The sequence below is a fragment of the Theobroma cacao genome, chromosome 9, assembly GCF_000208745.1.
Source record: "Theobroma cacao cultivar B97-61/B2 chromosome 9, Criollo_cocoa_genome_V2, whole genome shotgun sequence".
NCBI classification, from domain to species: domain Eukaryota; kingdom Viridiplantae; phylum Streptophyta; class Magnoliopsida; order Malvales; family Malvaceae; genus Theobroma; species Theobroma cacao.
In genome coordinates, this window is record NC_030858.1 from 6247101 (window position 1) to 6264671 (window position 17571).

The 17571-nt window shown below is 34.3% G+C and overlaps 2 protein-coding genes across 2 annotated transcripts; one reads left to right on the forward strand and one right to left on the reverse strand.

Moving 5' to 3' along the window:
- Positions 3138-6382, forward strand: LOC18588669 (gibberellin 3-beta-dioxygenase 3). Its single transcript, XM_007013233.2, has 2 exons — positions 3138-3977; positions 5723-6382. Exons 1-2 carry the CDS (start codon positions 3493-3495, stop codon positions 6303-6305), a joined length of 1068 nt encoding a protein of 355 aa, XP_007013295.2. The 5' UTR covers positions 3138-3492; the 3' UTR covers positions 6306-6382.
- Positions 7062-15580, reverse strand: LOC18588670 (transcriptional corepressor LEUNIG). The gene is made up of 18 exons (XM_007013234.2): positions 15212-15580; positions 14516-14613; positions 14277-14386; positions 13300-13638; positions 13127-13212; positions 12930-13017; positions 12748-12823; positions 12382-12431; positions 11363-11662; positions 11067-11246; positions 10516-10728; positions 9893-10010; positions 9665-9774; positions 9343-9492; positions 8733-8885; positions 8502-8618; positions 7578-7784; positions 7062-7359 (listed from the first exon to the last, which is right to left on the reverse strand). Exons 1-18 carry the CDS (start codon positions 15241-15243, stop codon positions 7216-7218), a joined length of 2571 nt encoding a protein of 856 aa, XP_007013296.2. The 5' UTR covers positions 15244-15580; the 3' UTR covers positions 7062-7215.

The following is a 17571-nucleotide window of genomic DNA, read 5'->3' on the forward strand; positions in this document are numbered from 1 at the left end:
TTATTTGTAAATTTTTGCATTTTAGCTTACTAGATTTCTTTTTCTTTTTTTTTTAAATAAAATTTACTTTTTCTCTAGGTATTTTAAATCTATTATTCCATAAAGATTTAATAATTTCATACTTTTAATGTTATTATAAAAGTATATTGAGTGGCAGAAGCGAACGTACGCCAAGCTCCCATTTGCGTTTATACCTATATGTAGGTGCTGAGAAAAAAATTATAATTATGTTGATACATGTTATGTTATTTACATTAACTAGTATATGTTGTCACACGTATTGCACATAAATATTTATTTTTTATTTGAGTTTCAATAATAATTATATATAACTATAAATAGTTTTAAAACATAAAATTTAAAATATAAATAATTGAAAATTTATAAATTATATAAGACTATTAGAGTAAAGAATGTTAGATTCTCAAATTTTGTGTGTAATTTTCCTTTCAATTGAGTAAATATTTAATTAATAGTTAACAAAAAAAAAATGTCATAGTAGAAGTAATTCAATTTTTTACAACTTTTTTACATCTGAAACAATTTTAGTTAAAAATCATAATTTAGATATCTATTAATAATTTAGATGTCAATGTTCCAAATACTAATTCAAGTGAAGAATGAATTTTTGAGAATGTAAAAAAGATTTTCATGGGGGTTGAGGAGGGAAAAAAGAAAATTCATTATGGACGGTGGGATCAAATGTGCAACTACAAAGCGTATGAAGGAATTAGTATGATAGACTTGGAGGTGAAATATTGTGCCCTTCTCAACAAGTGGTTATGGAGGTACGGGAGAGAGAAAGATAGTTTATGGAGAGAGATGCCAGTTGAAAAAACTAGAAGTGACCTTTCGAAACTCTTTCCAAACACGAGTGTTAATAGGAGAATGTCAACTTTGTGAAAAAAATTGTTAATCCCCTTCCCCCTACTAACAAGTATTTTTTTTGCAGGTTTAGTCTAACTTCAGTTTCATTATAGCAATGCTAAGAATTTGCGGTTTTGGCTGGATGAATGGATAGAAGGAGTCACCCTTGCTCGTACTTTCCCTAGGATGTTTGCTTTAGCTATGAATAAGAATGGCAAGATTGTTAAATTTGGGAGCTAGATGGAAGGGAGATATTGGGTGTGGAAAGTGGAGACTAGAAGACAATTGCTTGATTGGGAGGTTGAACATGGAAGCATCTTCAAGTTACGCTCTAGGAATAGCAGCTAAGCAGGGGTTTCAGAGATGAGATTATTTGGAAAAGGAAGCTTAGTGGAAACTATGCGTCAAATTCTTTCTATAAGTATGCTCTATCCTTTTTTGACAACGCTAATGGGATTTGGAAACTTGTGTGGGCAAAACTAGCTCTATTGAGAGTGGAGGTATTTGTTTGATAAATGTTTTTGGGTAAAATAGGGGTGAAAGAAGAGTTAGTTAAAAGAGAGGTTCAACTGAATAGTTCATTGTTATGTGTTTTGTGCAATTTGGGTCAAGAAACTTGTAATCACTTTTTTGTTGAATGTATGGACATTTGGAAAATATGGTCAGGTTGGTGTAAGAGTTGGGGTGTTACTTGGACCTTTTTAGAAACTGTTAAGAGTTGTTTTTAAAGCATAAAATGGGTACCAATTGGGGCTTTTGATAAAAGAATGTGAAAGATGACCTACTTTTCTATAGTGTGGTCTATTTAGAAATCTAGAAATGAATGCATCTTTAGTGGAAAAGAATGGGATGCTGGACAATGTTTGGAACTGGTTATGGTTAAGGTGGTGGCAGCTTGGGTCAATGCCAAATGGCCAAGGGATTATCTGTCAAAGTTAGATATTTACAAACAACTTCCGATCCAAAGTTTGCAAAGAAAATCAACGCAAGGGAAGAAAGGAATTAAGTGGGAGAAACTGAAGCTTGGCTAAATGAAATTCAATGTGGATGGAGCAGCGAGAAAAAGTCAAGAACCAGTAGGAATTGGGGGTATTTTCAGAGATTATAATGGTGAGGTGAAAGCTATATTCTTTAAGTCAATAAAAATGCCAAACTCTAAACTTACGAAGATCTTAGTTGTGAGGGAAGCGTTTTTGATCTTTTCTGCTTTTAGGTGGAAGAATGATAGTTCACTTTGCATGGAAAGCAACTCTAAGATTTGCACATTTGAGTAAAGAAAATTTTTTTCCCAAACATCTGGTACATTTGACCTTAAGATTGCAAAGAACAAACAGTGATATTGACATACAAAGGATACCTTTTCGATAAAAAACTTAGAGAATTTTTTTAACTTTAAATCATCTCTGATTTCGTTACTTTAAATATCTTCACAAACTTCATGACATGTTCTCAAGTATCACTCATTTTGTCATTAATTATTTTGTATTATATTAAAGATTGTAGTATCTTAGTAAAAATAATTATAGTGATATGATCCCTATGAAATAATTGAGACAAAATAATTAACAATACTTTGTTAGAAAAACGAATAGCAAATAAAGGGTAAAATACCGTCAGTCCTTTAGGGTTTTACTCTAATTCATTTCAAATCTATTAACATTCAAAATAGATATTCCACTTCAAAATAATGTGTTTTGTAAGACACATAAATCTTGTCATTACTTCACTATTTGAATTTCCATTAACTTAATGACATGCTATGAATTTTATACTCATTTTATTTATCTGTCTTGAAAGGAGAAACAACAAAATTTGTTTTAGGAGATGTCCATCGAGAAAATATTGAATCTTTTCTTTTGATTTGAAAGAAGATAATTGAGTATTAGTTGTTTACCTAATAATACTTGTAAATGAATCATCGTTCCTTGCTCGTGGGGAGAGAAGTTCCTTGATTCTTGATCTAATTAAGATAATTAGTCAATCTAAGCTTGCAACTTTGCTGCATTTCAACAACGTTTTTACAGTAAGCGGACTTGAGAGGGGGATGGACGGACAGAAATCTGTTGTTTCTTTGCAACCAAAAATGCTGACCTTTTAATCCTACTTCCAAACGTAAAAACATAAAAATCAGAAAGACAGAACAAGAAAAAGGAAAAACAGTCGAAACCAGCTGTTTTATTGCTGTGTTTACATTTGTCTCCATTCCAAATAAATAAAAAGAATGAACAAATTTTTGAGAAATAGGGAGATAACAGGGGAAAGACAAACGAGGCGTTGCTCATTTTTAAGAAGCCCATTAATTACTTGAATAATCTCATTATGTAATTACCAAATGGGGAGTTCATAGAGGGCAGCCATTGTTTTTGGTGGCCCTGAAAAAGGAAATGACAAAACAAATCCATAGCCAACATTTGCTCCCTACAGTTGTTGAGCTTGCACTGACAGAGCCAAATATCAACTTACCATACAGACAAAATTCAAGAAAGTCCAACAGTCAAACAAGACCCTTTCCCTGTCTCTGTCGTCTACCCCTGCTCAGTATATATATATATATGTATGCTGTATGCATATGGCCACTAACATACAAAGCTCCTCACTGCACCAACAAAATTCTCCTGATTTGCAATGAATCCGACCATGAACTCAATCTCATCAGAAACCTTCAAAACCACCCCTTCCCATCCCGAGCATACCATTCCGTTAGACTTCACCAATGTCCCTAAACTGCCAGACTCCCATGCATGGACCTTGCCTCGCCAGCCGATTGACCCATTTACCCAGGAACCTTTGCCCATCATTGACCTTGCCAAACCGGATGTGTCCAAGCTCGTGAGGCATGCCTGTGAGGAGTGGGGAGCGTTTCAGATCACCAACCATGGCATTCCCATTTGTCTCCTTAATGAAATCGAGTACCAAACCCGGCGGCTGTTCTCGCTGCCCGCAGAAAGCAAGCTCCTCGCTGTCCGGTCACCGGAGGGTTTCACCGGGTATGGACTGGCCCGCATATCCCCCTTCTTCTCCAAGCTGATGTGGTCCGAGGGTTTCTCCATTATAGGGTCCCCTGTGGAACATGCTAGCCAACTTTGGCCAGAAGATCATGCCAAATTCTGGTACGTGCATTTATAGCAAAAGTTATTGTCCATAATATTTTTAAGACAAGACTTAAATGAAAGTGATTGCTTTGTTAAAATTTTTATTAAAATATCAAATCAAAATCAAGTCGATTTATTGTTACGATTCAAGTTTAATGAGTATATATGCGAATAACGCCTACAAACAAAAATGGCTTGTATTGAATTTCGTCAGTATCTAAGGAGACATGGAATTTTCGTGTAAACAACGTGGGGAGTTGTGAGTTGTGTGTAGCAGTATGATAAGCTAGGCAGATAACTTATCGTATAGAGAGAGAGAAAGCACTGTGCATGCGACAATAACAACGTTCATGCATTACACATTCCTTTCACGTAGCCACTTGCTCGTGTATGTCAAAGCTCACCTAGGGATCCATTTTTCACTTCCGATTTGTTATACATACGAAAAGATCAATTAGTTAATTAGGATGCAGAGAGACTTAGATGAATCTCAAGCATAAGGAAGAAATCAAGGATATAATAGCAGTCCAAACCAGCATAGATTCTATACATATATATCTCTTAATCTATTGCTGTATTCATGATTATATTTATATATTTTCCATTTTTATCTTCATATACTAAATATATTGGTATATATATAAACACATATTTAGTATAATATCAAAATCATTGAGAAACCTCTAATATCATAACAAATTTTAAAAGATAAGTTATAAAATACTGATCTGTCTTAATTGATTTTTTTACATATTATATTTACCGTATATTTTATATATAAATATACAAAAATATAAATAAAAAAAATATTATTACAATCGTATAATATAACGTTAAATTAAGAGATATAAAATCTGTGCTAGTTGACTTTGTCTTGGACTGATATGTTGAGGAAATTACAACCCTAATTCTTTCTTATGCTTGCCATTCATCTAATCCTTCTACATTAAGGGAAACTACAACTCACTTATTTCAGGTAATTTAATCATGTGCATGCATATACAGATATATATTGAGATATTACGTACTACAAATATATACAAGAGCAATGCTAATTAATTAATTTGTCCAATATTTATTGTCTCATATTATGTTTGAGTATAGACAATGACATATAATTTGTTCTGTGGCTATACCCCAACCATGTTGAACAGTAAATGTCGCCTACTTCAGTATTTCTCTTATTATATTCTTCCACTTGCAAATGGTTGGCGAAGAATCCGAGTTCTGACACCATCTAATCCTTAGATTGTGTAAATCTTTGAAGGACCTGAACCTTCTCTGAATATGTCCTTCATCATTAGCTCTCTGCTTCACTCTAAGCCGTCTTCTCTCTTAAGTTCTCTGCACACCCCGATACACAAAAGTTCAATCAACAATCATGGACCAAGAGAATTTCAGCACAATCAATCCAAAATAGTGGGACACTTAGACACCTGAACAGAATAATGCCAAGAGAATTGCCTGTAGAGTTTTGGATATGACTCGTGAAATAATCCCTTGTCATCAAAATCAAAATTGCCTTGGGGACAATTTGACAAAACCAACAAGTTCTTTATTTTCTTTTTCATTTGTTCTGTACACTTTGTTTATAATGAATTACTTGTGAGAGTGTTTGTATGTCACTGGATGATTCTTGTTTTATTAGTTTGAACAATTTGTCTTTATTCTTTTCATTTCAATGTGTAAAACTCTTTTTTTTTTGTCTGTTTTCAGATAGATTATATATGGCATAATTTGTTCGTTATTCTTATTGCATGCAGCGAGGTAATGGAACAATTCCAGGAGGAGATGAAAGCATTAAGCGAGAAAATGGTGGCAATAATGCTTAGCTCATTAGGTTTGACCCATGAAGAAGATGTGAAATGGTTCGAGCCCATGAAGGAGGGGTGTGACCAATCCACATGCGTGCTTCAACTGAACTCGTATCCAGTGTGCCCAGACCCAGGCCGAGCCATGGGCTTAGCCCCTCATACAGACTCATCTGTGCTCACCTTGCTATACCAAGGCAATATTAGTGGCCTACAGGTCCAAAGAGATGATGCTGCAGGGTGGATGCCTGTGGAGCCAGTCGAGGGCGCCTTGGTGGTCAATGTTGGTGATTTGATGCACATTGTCTCCAATGGCAGGTTCAAGTCCGTGTTGCATCGTGCATTGGTGAACAACGAGCACCACCGCGTGTCGACGGCCTACTTCTACGGGCCACCAAGGGATGCCAAGGTCTCACCGTTGAGGAAGTTGATTGACCGTGATCATCCCCCGCTGTACCGCCCGGTCACATGGAAGGATTATCTTGAGGCCAAGTCAAAACATTTTAGCAAGGCACTTGAGTCGATTCGCCTTTGAAATATTTACAGTTTAGCAGTAATCGTAAGACGGTCACAGGAAATAAATTGTCATCCTATAATATTTATGTGGTGAAATGTTTGATTGGATAAGGATGAATGGAACCGTTGGATTAAGGGTTGCTGATCAAGGTACATTAATTTGGTTCAAATGATTTCTTTGGTTCGAGATCACCATTTCTCTCTTTCGATCCACAGAAAAGGAAATCTGAAAAATTGTTTGATTTCCTTTAGGGAACCAAACTTCTTAGGTATGACAAAGTGACAGAGACATGTTAAGGTGCTCGAAAATCATCTGATTAATTATAAATAAATAAACATTAAATTATTTCCATTCATGTCATTGTCTTGTGTGGATGGTAGGATAAAAATATTGAAAGAAAAGCATAAAATTACTCATTTGTTTAGATTGTACAAAAGCAGAAGCAACTAATAATATCACTGAAATGATTTAACAACTTTTGTCATATCTGATTTAGCCTATTTTGGTGGAGGATATATTATCACAAACAAAAGACTAAATAAAATCTGTTTTCACTCTTCCTTTCCAAGATAGAACAACTTTTTTTAATTATTTATAAAGGCCAAACAATATCTCTTGATATAAAATCTTCTAACGTAGATCTGGATATAGAGTATAGAGAAAGGGCTTGCATTGAGGCTGCTGGTGCTGGATTCACTATGTTTGTTTTTGATTGACCCACAACGTTAGCCTTGACAAAAGACTTAACCAAGAGCGGGTTAGGAGGATGATAACTTGGTGGACAAAATCTAAAACCCCTTTTCCTGCTTTAAAATATTCACATGAACCAGTACAAAAGAACTGTCAGAAAAACCTTGTCATAATGGATCTACATATAGTGAAAAACCTATACCGTTTGACAGTAAAGTCAACAAAACCAGAAAGTCGATCACTTCCACAGCTTCACACACTTGTCATGACTAGCCGAGGCTACCATACTAGTGGCATTCGATACTGCCAAGGCAGAGACTAGCTTCTCATGTGCATGTAGTGTCAATGTCTTGTTCTCAGTCATGTTCCAAAGCTCCAGTGTCTAGTGAACCCCATCATTCCAGGTCATATGCATAAGAATAATCAGTAGCTTGAATTAGAAAATTTGGGAAGACATTAAGCAAAAGGCTATGCATCCAGCATGGAACATTGGCAGTACAAAGCAGTAAACCCACAGCTCTAAAACATAATAACCAAGGTGTAAAACCTCAGAGTATTATGGAGCTAATTAAAGTTGTAAACAGCAATAGTGACACTCACCTCATAACAGCCAATGACCAACAGAGAAGGATAAGTAGGATGAAAAACACAGGTGTTAAATTTGTTGCCAGTACAGTTCAATTCATGAACACATTCCCCTTTGCCACCGGAACCAACTGTCCACACTCTCACCAAGTCATCACTTACAGATGCCAGAAACTCACCAGTAGGATCCCAACACACAGAATGAACAGCATTTTTATGACCCTGCATTGAGGCTTAATCCATGTAAATTTTCAAGAAATAAAAAGGTACTCCATGTAAAATATGAAAGAAAAATGAATGAAGCAAAAGAACATCATAGAAATATTTGACAGAAAAATTACAAGATAATTCATTATCCCCTAATTTGTTATTTTCACCATATCTTTGTTGTTCCATATCCAAAGCCATCAGGCTCAAAAAAATTTACAATCTCTGCTTTTCTTCAGGAAGTTTGTTAGTTAAAAAAGAACCAAATCGAATAGAAGCATAGATGCAGAAAACTAGAGGATACCAAATCAAACCTCTGGTTAGAAAAATTTATGCACCATGGTGGTACAGAAAAATGCACCAAGAAGGCAAGGTTTAAAACATGCAGACTTATATTCCCATAAAGCCTGCTAATAGGTTCCTGGAAAAGAATATATACAACTGTTCAACACACAGAACACTAAATTCTTTCATGTCAAGACTTGTCCAAGGCCTTGCATCTGCCAACAGACATGCAAAGAAACTATGATCATGCAACATCATGAGCACTAGGTTTTCTCATTCTTTCTATGCAACAAAGCTAGAGTGCAAAAATTCTTTCTCTTTCTTTTTTCATGAGGGAAAGTAACACAGGAATCCGGTTCTTCAACAATTAACACAATTCCATTTAACTTGTAACTACAAAATGCCAAAAGGGAAGTAAAAAATGCAACTCACAAACTCCCCACTGACCTGTAATTTGGCCCTGCAAACTTGGTTCTCTACGTCAAGTAAGGATACAGAATTATCTGCTGCAGCTGCAAGAAACCTTCCAACACGAGGTTGAAATCTCATCTGGGTTGCACCACCCTGATAAAAAGAATAAAAAGAGGGAACTAATAGTAACAGTAGGACTTGCAAAAGAAAATAACGATAGAGCATTGTACTTAAACATTTCTTGAGATGAATCGTGAGGCTACATACCTTGAAAACTCCAGCACTACCATTCTTGATACTCCAATATCGAATCTCACTATTATTATCACATGAGCATATAAGGTCCTCTTTGGTGGGGTGGAAGTCAAGTGATGTAACAGTTGAAGAATGTCCCACAAAAGTACGAAGTGAATATCCAGGCTGCAAAGTAGAATCATGCATCCATAAATCATGAAAATTCAGGGAGGGGAGAGAAGTTCATTGGCATAATTCCCACAAGAGAAAATGCTTCACATGGCAAAAAGAAAATCATCCATCAAAAATAATACTTACAGACTCTTCCTAGTAACCAATTTTCATCATGACACAACCAACAAAGCATTCAATGAGTAGGTTGGCTACACAATTCTCATTAAGCCATCTACTTCACAGCTCTTTTTTATGTTCTCATTCCAAAATGTCTAGCAATCAATATTGTTTTGAGATGAAATTCTGGCTCTGAAAAGTAGGTCATAAAGTACTGCATACTAGTAGCAGCTTCCACATTAGGAAACCAAAAATGCACAGCAGAATCTCAAGCAGTTTAAAATTTTATCTACTATTGCAAAAGCGATCAGGATGACCCATGCCATGATAAACAAATAGTATGCCTACTAACATTATCAGCATCCCAGATCCTGACAGTTTTGTCAGCTGAAGATGTAGCAAGTCTTGACATGCTTGGACTGAAGCGGACATCAGTTATCCATTGAGAATGTTCTTCAAGTGTTGACTTTATTGCAAAAGACTCTGTGCACCACAGCACAGCCTGCATGACAATATCATCAAGCAAATATGTTTATGTAATTTCTCCAGAAAAATTAAAAACTTAAATTTAAATAGCACTGAAGTCCCCCTATCAATGGAAAAAAGGTTACATAATTTAACACCACAAAAGGGGAAAAAAAGATTAAAGGGCATGAAATCAAATCAGCCAGTACCTTTTTATCATGGCCACCAGTAGCAAGCAATTTCCCATCTGCTGAGAAGTGACAACATTCTACTTTACTTGTACTAGCAGGGATACGCCGGACTTCTGTAAATGTTAAGCCTGACATTAAATCATAATATTAGTAAATCCCCATGTATCTATCTCATTGTAAGAATTTTCTGGAGTTTTGTGTGGCAACACATGCCACCAATAATTAAAAAATCAACAATAATTGTACCTTTGCTGACATCAGCACACCGACCAACTCTATCTCTAGGCTCTGGATCATCATGAGATAAGAATGACTCTACATTATCATCTAGAGATCCATCATCCACAAATCGGTCTATATCAGCCTGTGATTTACTATCTCAAGTTATCCCAATGCAGATCGGAATATCAATGATAATAACTTGCGAGCAGTCTGTAAATTACTTCCCATCGACACATCCAATCTAGGGAATAACAAATCACAATATCTGATGTAGCTCAGTACTAAATTATTCTTAAAGAGATAAATATTTCAGAATAAATGTAACAGGCGAGCGGAAGAAATGTCTTCACTCTAATAGCATCTGTTGCCGAATCAAATGATTTACCTGGCACTGATTCTTAAAGAGCCTATCCAAACTAGCTATCACTTCCCCAGATTGCCCTAGTTATATAGTTTTTCACCTATCAGGAGATTCTAAACTATATTTTCCGCTTCCTCTCAGGTGAATACCAAAATCAGAACAAGTATATAATATACACAATTCGCCAACTCATTTGCTCCACAAACTTTAAATTACAGGACCAAAAAAGTCTAAATTTCATCATTGCAAAAATAAACAAATACTAAACAAAGGCATGATGTTATACCAAACCATCAGAGCCAAACATAAGCAAAGACTTGGAGGAACCACTATTATGTGGCAAAGTGGGCATTGAGATGGCATCTCCTGGTGTGTGAGTAGATGGTGATGAAGGTGAACTTGGAGATGGTCCAGTGGTGTTTGCAGTTCCGGAGCTATTGACAGGACCTGAAGATGACCCTGGTGGCTTCCTCTTCCGGCTGACTTGACTTTTTGAAGCCTTAAGCAAAGATACAACTCTATGTTAGAAATACCGGCAGGATGTTAAATTGAAATGCTGATCCAAATTAACATGCAAATAGAAACCAGAGAGTCGTGCAGATAAAAATGCTGTTAAGACTCTTGTAACAATAATCCAGACCACAAGACATATCAGAAAGAATCCAGAGGTCGAATGTATTAATATCACGTAAATCTTTCAAAACATTTTGGCATTTTTGGAGAATGAAGAATCTTGAAACACTTGTTCAACAGAAAAACAAAGGAAAACATTGAAAAAAAATAGAAAAGAAGATATAGATGGCATGATTTACAGCCAAATCCCAGTAAATGTTAAACCTGATCATTTCCCTGAAAGGTGTTTGATATGCTACTATCAGGCATCATACTGCAGGCACCGGTCATCTTATCTTGCTGCTGGAGCTGGTAATTTGAATTCTGAGACTGCTGACTTGAAAGTGGATGCTGTGCAAATTGTTGTGACGGTTGATTATTGTGGTGCAGTTGTTGCTGCTGTAACTGATAGACATCGAACAGCATGTATAAAGTGAGAGAGCTTCAACAGCCTCAAATCTAATGAGATCATCAAAAAATGATAATATTAGTCAATTGACGTGCAATACAGATAAATATACCTTATTTGACAGATCAGAGTCTCCACGAGGCACAGGACAACCAACTTGCATGGGTGATCCAACTCTGGGAACCATATCACCAAAAGAATTTAGTGGGCCATCCTTCCCAAGACCCATAATCTGATTGTTGAGAAGCATTCGCAATTTCCGGCATTCCAAATCATTTGCTGATGGGGATGACAAGTTTTGCTGTGCTTGAAGCAGAAGTTGTTGCTGTAACTGAAGCTGATTGAAGGGCTGAGAGGACTGAATCATAGATTTCTGCTGCTGGAGAAGCCCAGATCGAAGTTGGTCCAGTCCCTACAATTGGTCAGATAGTATTAGACAAGTATACTGGTAGATGAATCTCACAAGCCTTATTACTATACATCAAATTTGAAGAACAAAATCACAAATCAAATTCTTATCCACATTTTATGCAGCATTGTGTCAACAATTATTGTCAGATCTCAACCATTGACAAAAGATGAAAATATCTAGGTTGTTCTGCCACGCTTTACCTTCTATGAGATAGTTGAAGAAAGAAGAGAAATTATTTCACAGTGGACTCAACAATTCTACACATAAAATAACATTGTTCCTCTTATCTTTTCACAACGTTATTTCAGAAGTTATCCATGAGACAGTATATGGTGGGTTTGCCCATATATCCATCCTTTCAGCTGAGAAGACAGCCAATTTCTTTGAAAGCAAAATAGACAAAGTTTGTTGAAGTATAAAATTCCAATGTACTGGAAATTAGCTACAGGAAAACATCTGTTCTACATTCAGAACAAAATACGTATGTCGTATTAAGAAATCAATTATTCAACATATTGCCCTAACATAACAATACTTCATCAGTATTTTACATTTAGCAAACACATTCATTATCTTCATAACCAGCCAGAATATGGCTGCCAAATTCTGTAACAACCATCAAAGATTGAAGTTATTACTGTTCATTTGCATCAAGCAAGTGAAGCTGTCAATATTGAGGAAATACCAATATCAAATCAACTATAAGTCAAAAGACTTACCGTTAAAGGCCATCCTTTCAATGTCAAATTGCCACCAGCTTGATTCGGTCCTAAAGAAAAAATTAAGGTAATAAAACCATAAATTTATATGTTAAAATCATGACTTAGAAGCTTTGATGTTACTTTCAACCTTCCACTAGCTATACACAATACACTCTTACCAATTCCATACTGTGTTGACATCGGTGATTTCAATTAAGTGATTGGTTCAGTTTATTAAGAATATTTATAAGGAAAAGCCAGTAAACCTAAAGTGCAACAAAAGTTAGAGATTTTACTATTTTTAAGTTCAGTGTATCACATTTAAACACTAACAAGGAAGTGTTAATACAGAAAAAACTCTATCGGGGTAAAAAAAATGATTACCGTGAACTCCAATTAATGATCCATCTGGACCAGCAGCTCTTGGAGTCAACATTGAATTGATCTCACTCTTTGAGTCCTGTGTCAGCATACAATGTATACCACAACCAAATTATTTAAAAAAAAAAAAACTGCAATTGAAGGTAAAATATATACCAAAAAAGGATAAAATAACAATGAAGCACCTGGGTGGGCACTGGAATCTGCTGACCTCGATTTTGCATTTGCTGAAGATTACCTGATATATTTCCAGGTGTGCCATGCAGTGTTTGCCTGTAAGGAGTTTAACAGCTAAAAGTTTTTACACATCACAAACATGGAAAAGCAAATAAAAGAAACAATACATGATCTTTTTAAAACAAAAAGATCGTATGACATGTACCCTGGAGGCTGGCCACCCACTGAAGCTGCCTTCAACATTGACGCTTGATTAGGATCTAGAAGCTGGCTCACATTATCACCTAATTGCTGCAAACTTATCTGATGTCAAAAAAAGCACGGAAGGGAAAAAAAAGAGTGTGATTGATTCCTATCAAGCTCATAAGAACTAGGTACCTTCACAGCTGCATCATCCAAGGAATCCCTCCTCTGGCGTGGAAACCTAAAAGTCTCATCATACATCTTTCTTGTGGCAGCGATTGCACTTACAGGGCTCTCTTTGATGAGAGGTTCTCCACCAACGAGCCCATTGGCAGCACCATTTAGTAACTGACTCCCTTCTCTTCGCTGCTGCTGCTGCTGTTGCTGTTGCTGTTGCTGCTGCTGCTGTTGTTGTTGTTGTTGCTGCTGCTGCTGCTGAGCATGCCTCTGCAATAAGAGCTGCTGCATCTGCATCTGCTGAGGCTTCTGGTGATGTTGCGGTTGCTGCAGCTCACGAGCCTTGACCATTTGACTCTGCCATTCTTAAACATTTTAATTAAACAGCACACTTGCTCAACTAACTCCCCAAAACAGCAATTCTTAAATGAATAACGTCAAATGAAGATTTCTCAAACAAATTTCTAATATTATATGATCTATTCCACAATGCACAAGAATTTGCTTGATACAGAAGTCAGAAATCAAATTCATTAAAGTTTCAACCTCTAGTAGATTCAGCGCACAAGGACACCAATAATTCTTGGGACAGAATAAAAAGCCACAGAGAAAATATTACTCATCAAAACATCCACCATTTAAGTCTAACAAATTCTACCTTTTGTTCTGTAAATATTTCTTGTATTTGATTCTTCACTTATTTGAACTTCCCATCCAAACAAAAAGTTAGACACATGAAATGATGGAAGCAAATACAGAGAAGAACATATAGAAGCATCAACTAAAAGCATATATCCAGCGCAAGTCTTTTAAGCATGCAAGTGAGTCCCTCTTTCCAGAAACAATTGCAATAAACTGTAGGCTAGAGTCTAGACAGAGCTTAACCATGACAAGCAGGTCAACATATAGAGCTTCGAAACCAACAATGACAGCAATCATGCTAGTAAAAGTCCCTTAGTGACACCAACCACCACAAAAAAAGCTCACAAACACACCTCAATATAAGATGCAGCAGCTTCCGAATGCTTCTCATTTGTCCTTGCAATGAATATATCCCAAAATACAGACCACCACTCAAACAAAAAACCACCAGGTACATCAATAGCTGGAACACACAACAAAAAAAGATTCGAAATCAATTAAGTTGTAAAAAGGATAATTAAAATCTTACTATCTACATCAATGCCATCTTTCTTTGCAAGTTCCTTTTTCTTTTTCTTATTTCATGTCCTACCTACTGGATCAGTTGATACTTTCCCTTCAGCTTGAAGTGCCTTCGCAGTGGCATGCATCTTTCTCTTTATCATATAATCATATATATACACATCCAACCTATTGCCACAAAGAATACAAACACGCAAAGGCAACCATTAAAAATTCAGTAATCAGATTATAATAACAGTAAAAAGACAGTAATTTTAAACGCAGAATTCATAGAAAACCCTCCATTAGCAAAAAAAAAAAAAAAGGACCCAAGCTAAAATTGTTCAGAACCCTTCATTTGAATTCCAAAAATATTTATTAAAAAAAAAACAGAGTGCTCTGTTACATTGCTATATTTTAAATTTTGCACTATGTCATTCAAAAGAGTCTAAATTTCAACCATCTTTTTCGTAATAAAATTGGCAAAACGTAGCAACGGGAGTATGGGAGCATTAAAAGAGAACAAAAAACCCATTTTTATTGCCCTCCGGAAAAAAAACCCTAAATCAGATTATAGTGATTCTAAGAACAACAAAAAAATTAAAAAATTGGAAACTTTCAGTAAAAGTCCGTTAAATAGTGAAGTTAAAACTCAAAAACCCTTCCATCAAAAAAGGAACTCAAAAACCCTAGACAAGAAAACATAAGTAAAAGGAAAAAGAGAAACAATGAAATACAAAAAACCGTATTAAACAAAACACACAAAAAAAAATAATAAAAACCTTACATTTTATCAGCTTCCCAGTTAGTCTGCGACATGGTTGAAGATTTTTACAGTAAAAAAAAAAAAAACCCTAAAAATCCGTGAAAAGGCTGAACAATGTGAAGGAAGGAAGATGGTCGGTTAGATTCTTGAGAAACGGTATTTTTGCCGGACAAAGCTTTTTTTTCAAACAACTTGGAATATTGAACCAAAAAAAAAGGGAGTATATATTATATTCTTACAAGCTTTCTCTACCACATTCCTAGTTTTCTCTTTTTTTTTTTCGGGGGGGGGGTTTCTGTTTGGGAATTAAGGCAAGGTCAGGGGGCCTGAGTGAGAGTTGACTGCAACTCAAAGCAACCAGCTTTCTTTTTTCTCGCATAAAATTTCGGTTTTGCCTTTGAAGCCCTCTTTATAGTCAGCTTTTATGAGAAAGCTGATGACAGATACACTTCATTTACTCCCACTTCTATTAAATAAAATATTAATACTATTCCTACTTTTTTTTTTCTTTTAATTCGAGCAAGAATCATATTCTTTTCATGGTACCATACATTTTATTCTTTTAAAAGTTAAAATATTATTATTATTCCTCATACTAATATTCTTAATATTCTTCCTTAATGTATGTACCACTTTTGTCAGAAGATTCGTTGGTGCAGGTTGCATTATTATTTATTAATTTATATGATTCCAACTTTTGGGTTTTAATAATAATAATAATAAAATTTGAGACAGATTAAATATTTAAATAAAAACCTATCAATAAAAATATACCAATGAAGTTAAAGTTAAATTTCTTTTGTTTTACTTATTTAACAGCAGTATACTAATTTTTTTCCCAAAGAGAAAGCATTATAATGACAAAACTAATAGTGAATAATTAAACATCAATGAATGAATCGAAGATTAAGATTTATTTACTTACATTTAATTATTCTTAAATTTTATGTATAGTCAAAAATAAATCAGAAAAAAAAAACACTCTTTTTTTGAATTATTTGAATTTTTATTGATCCATGCCGACATCAAAATCTTATACTCTGATACTTACGTATTAGTATTCTTTAATTTCTGTACTATGAGCAGGAAGATGCATTGATAGATAATAATTATTATTATTATTTATAATTTGTGAAGATTGATAATTGATGAACGCCTTTCAACACGCTAGGACCAACAATGTGTACAAACAAAAGTACTGAATTGCTTTAAATGTATATCATCATAAAGTCCTTTCCTCTTTCTGAATATGTACCTGTTTATGGGAAATTAGTACTGGTACTTGACTAATAGCCGAATTATTTGAACATTTAAGGTTCTATGTCCATTGCCGACATCAAAATCCATTGCGTTTTTTTTCCCTACACGCTTTGTTTGGTATAAGTTGATTTGTGATACTCGTTTTTTTCTTTTAGGAGTTAGGTTACTTGTCTAGACATTTTTATCCAAATATTTTTATTCACTGACATAATATTTAATTATTAAATAAATATAATGACGAGATTTACTAATTCATAAATAAATCAATTACAATCAAATAATTAAATTATTGTTGTATCAGGTGAAACAAATGTATTAAAGATAAAAACTACTGATTTTGTATTTTTGTCGGGTTACATAGCTTCAATCATGAGAGGAAGAACATTTCTTTTCTTGAATATGTTTCTCAATAAATTCTGATTTTTAAAAACCCTAATTTAATAATTTGTTATGTTTGAGAACTAAAAAGAACAAGATTATTAATTGCGAATGAAAAGGATTTAATTTTAACTCCATAAATTACTCTTAACTAACTCCTAATTTAATAAGTTCTAGTTAAGTTTGAAATAAAATCCGACATTTTATCTAGTTGACTAAGCTCAATACCCCAACTAACAAATTATAATCACACTTAAAAATCTGTTTGACTTGATTTTTTTTAATTTAAAAACTATTATAAAGCTCTTATGAAAAATAATAATTTTTAAAATTAAATTAAGATTTAATTATAAATTTTTAATANATAATAATTTTTAAAATTAAATTAAAATTATTTAATAATTTTTTTTATAAATTATAATTTTTATTAAAACTATCATAGAAAGTATTTTTTAAAAAAAGATAATATTATAATTATTTTTAATAAATGAAGATATTTTTAAAATAAAAATAAAAATTCTTTTATATTTTTAAAAGAAGAGAATAAAAAACTCATCCTTGGAGTTTTTTTTTTAAACTTCTTTTTTTTTTTAAATTTTGTTCTTAAAAAAAATTATTTTTTTTTAAGAACTTCTCACAAAATCATATTTGATCTTACTTTTACTTTTAAGAGATAAATAAGCTGAAAAAAAGCTAAGCCACACATACACTTAATAGGAGTCTAAGATTTGCCGAGCCAAAAA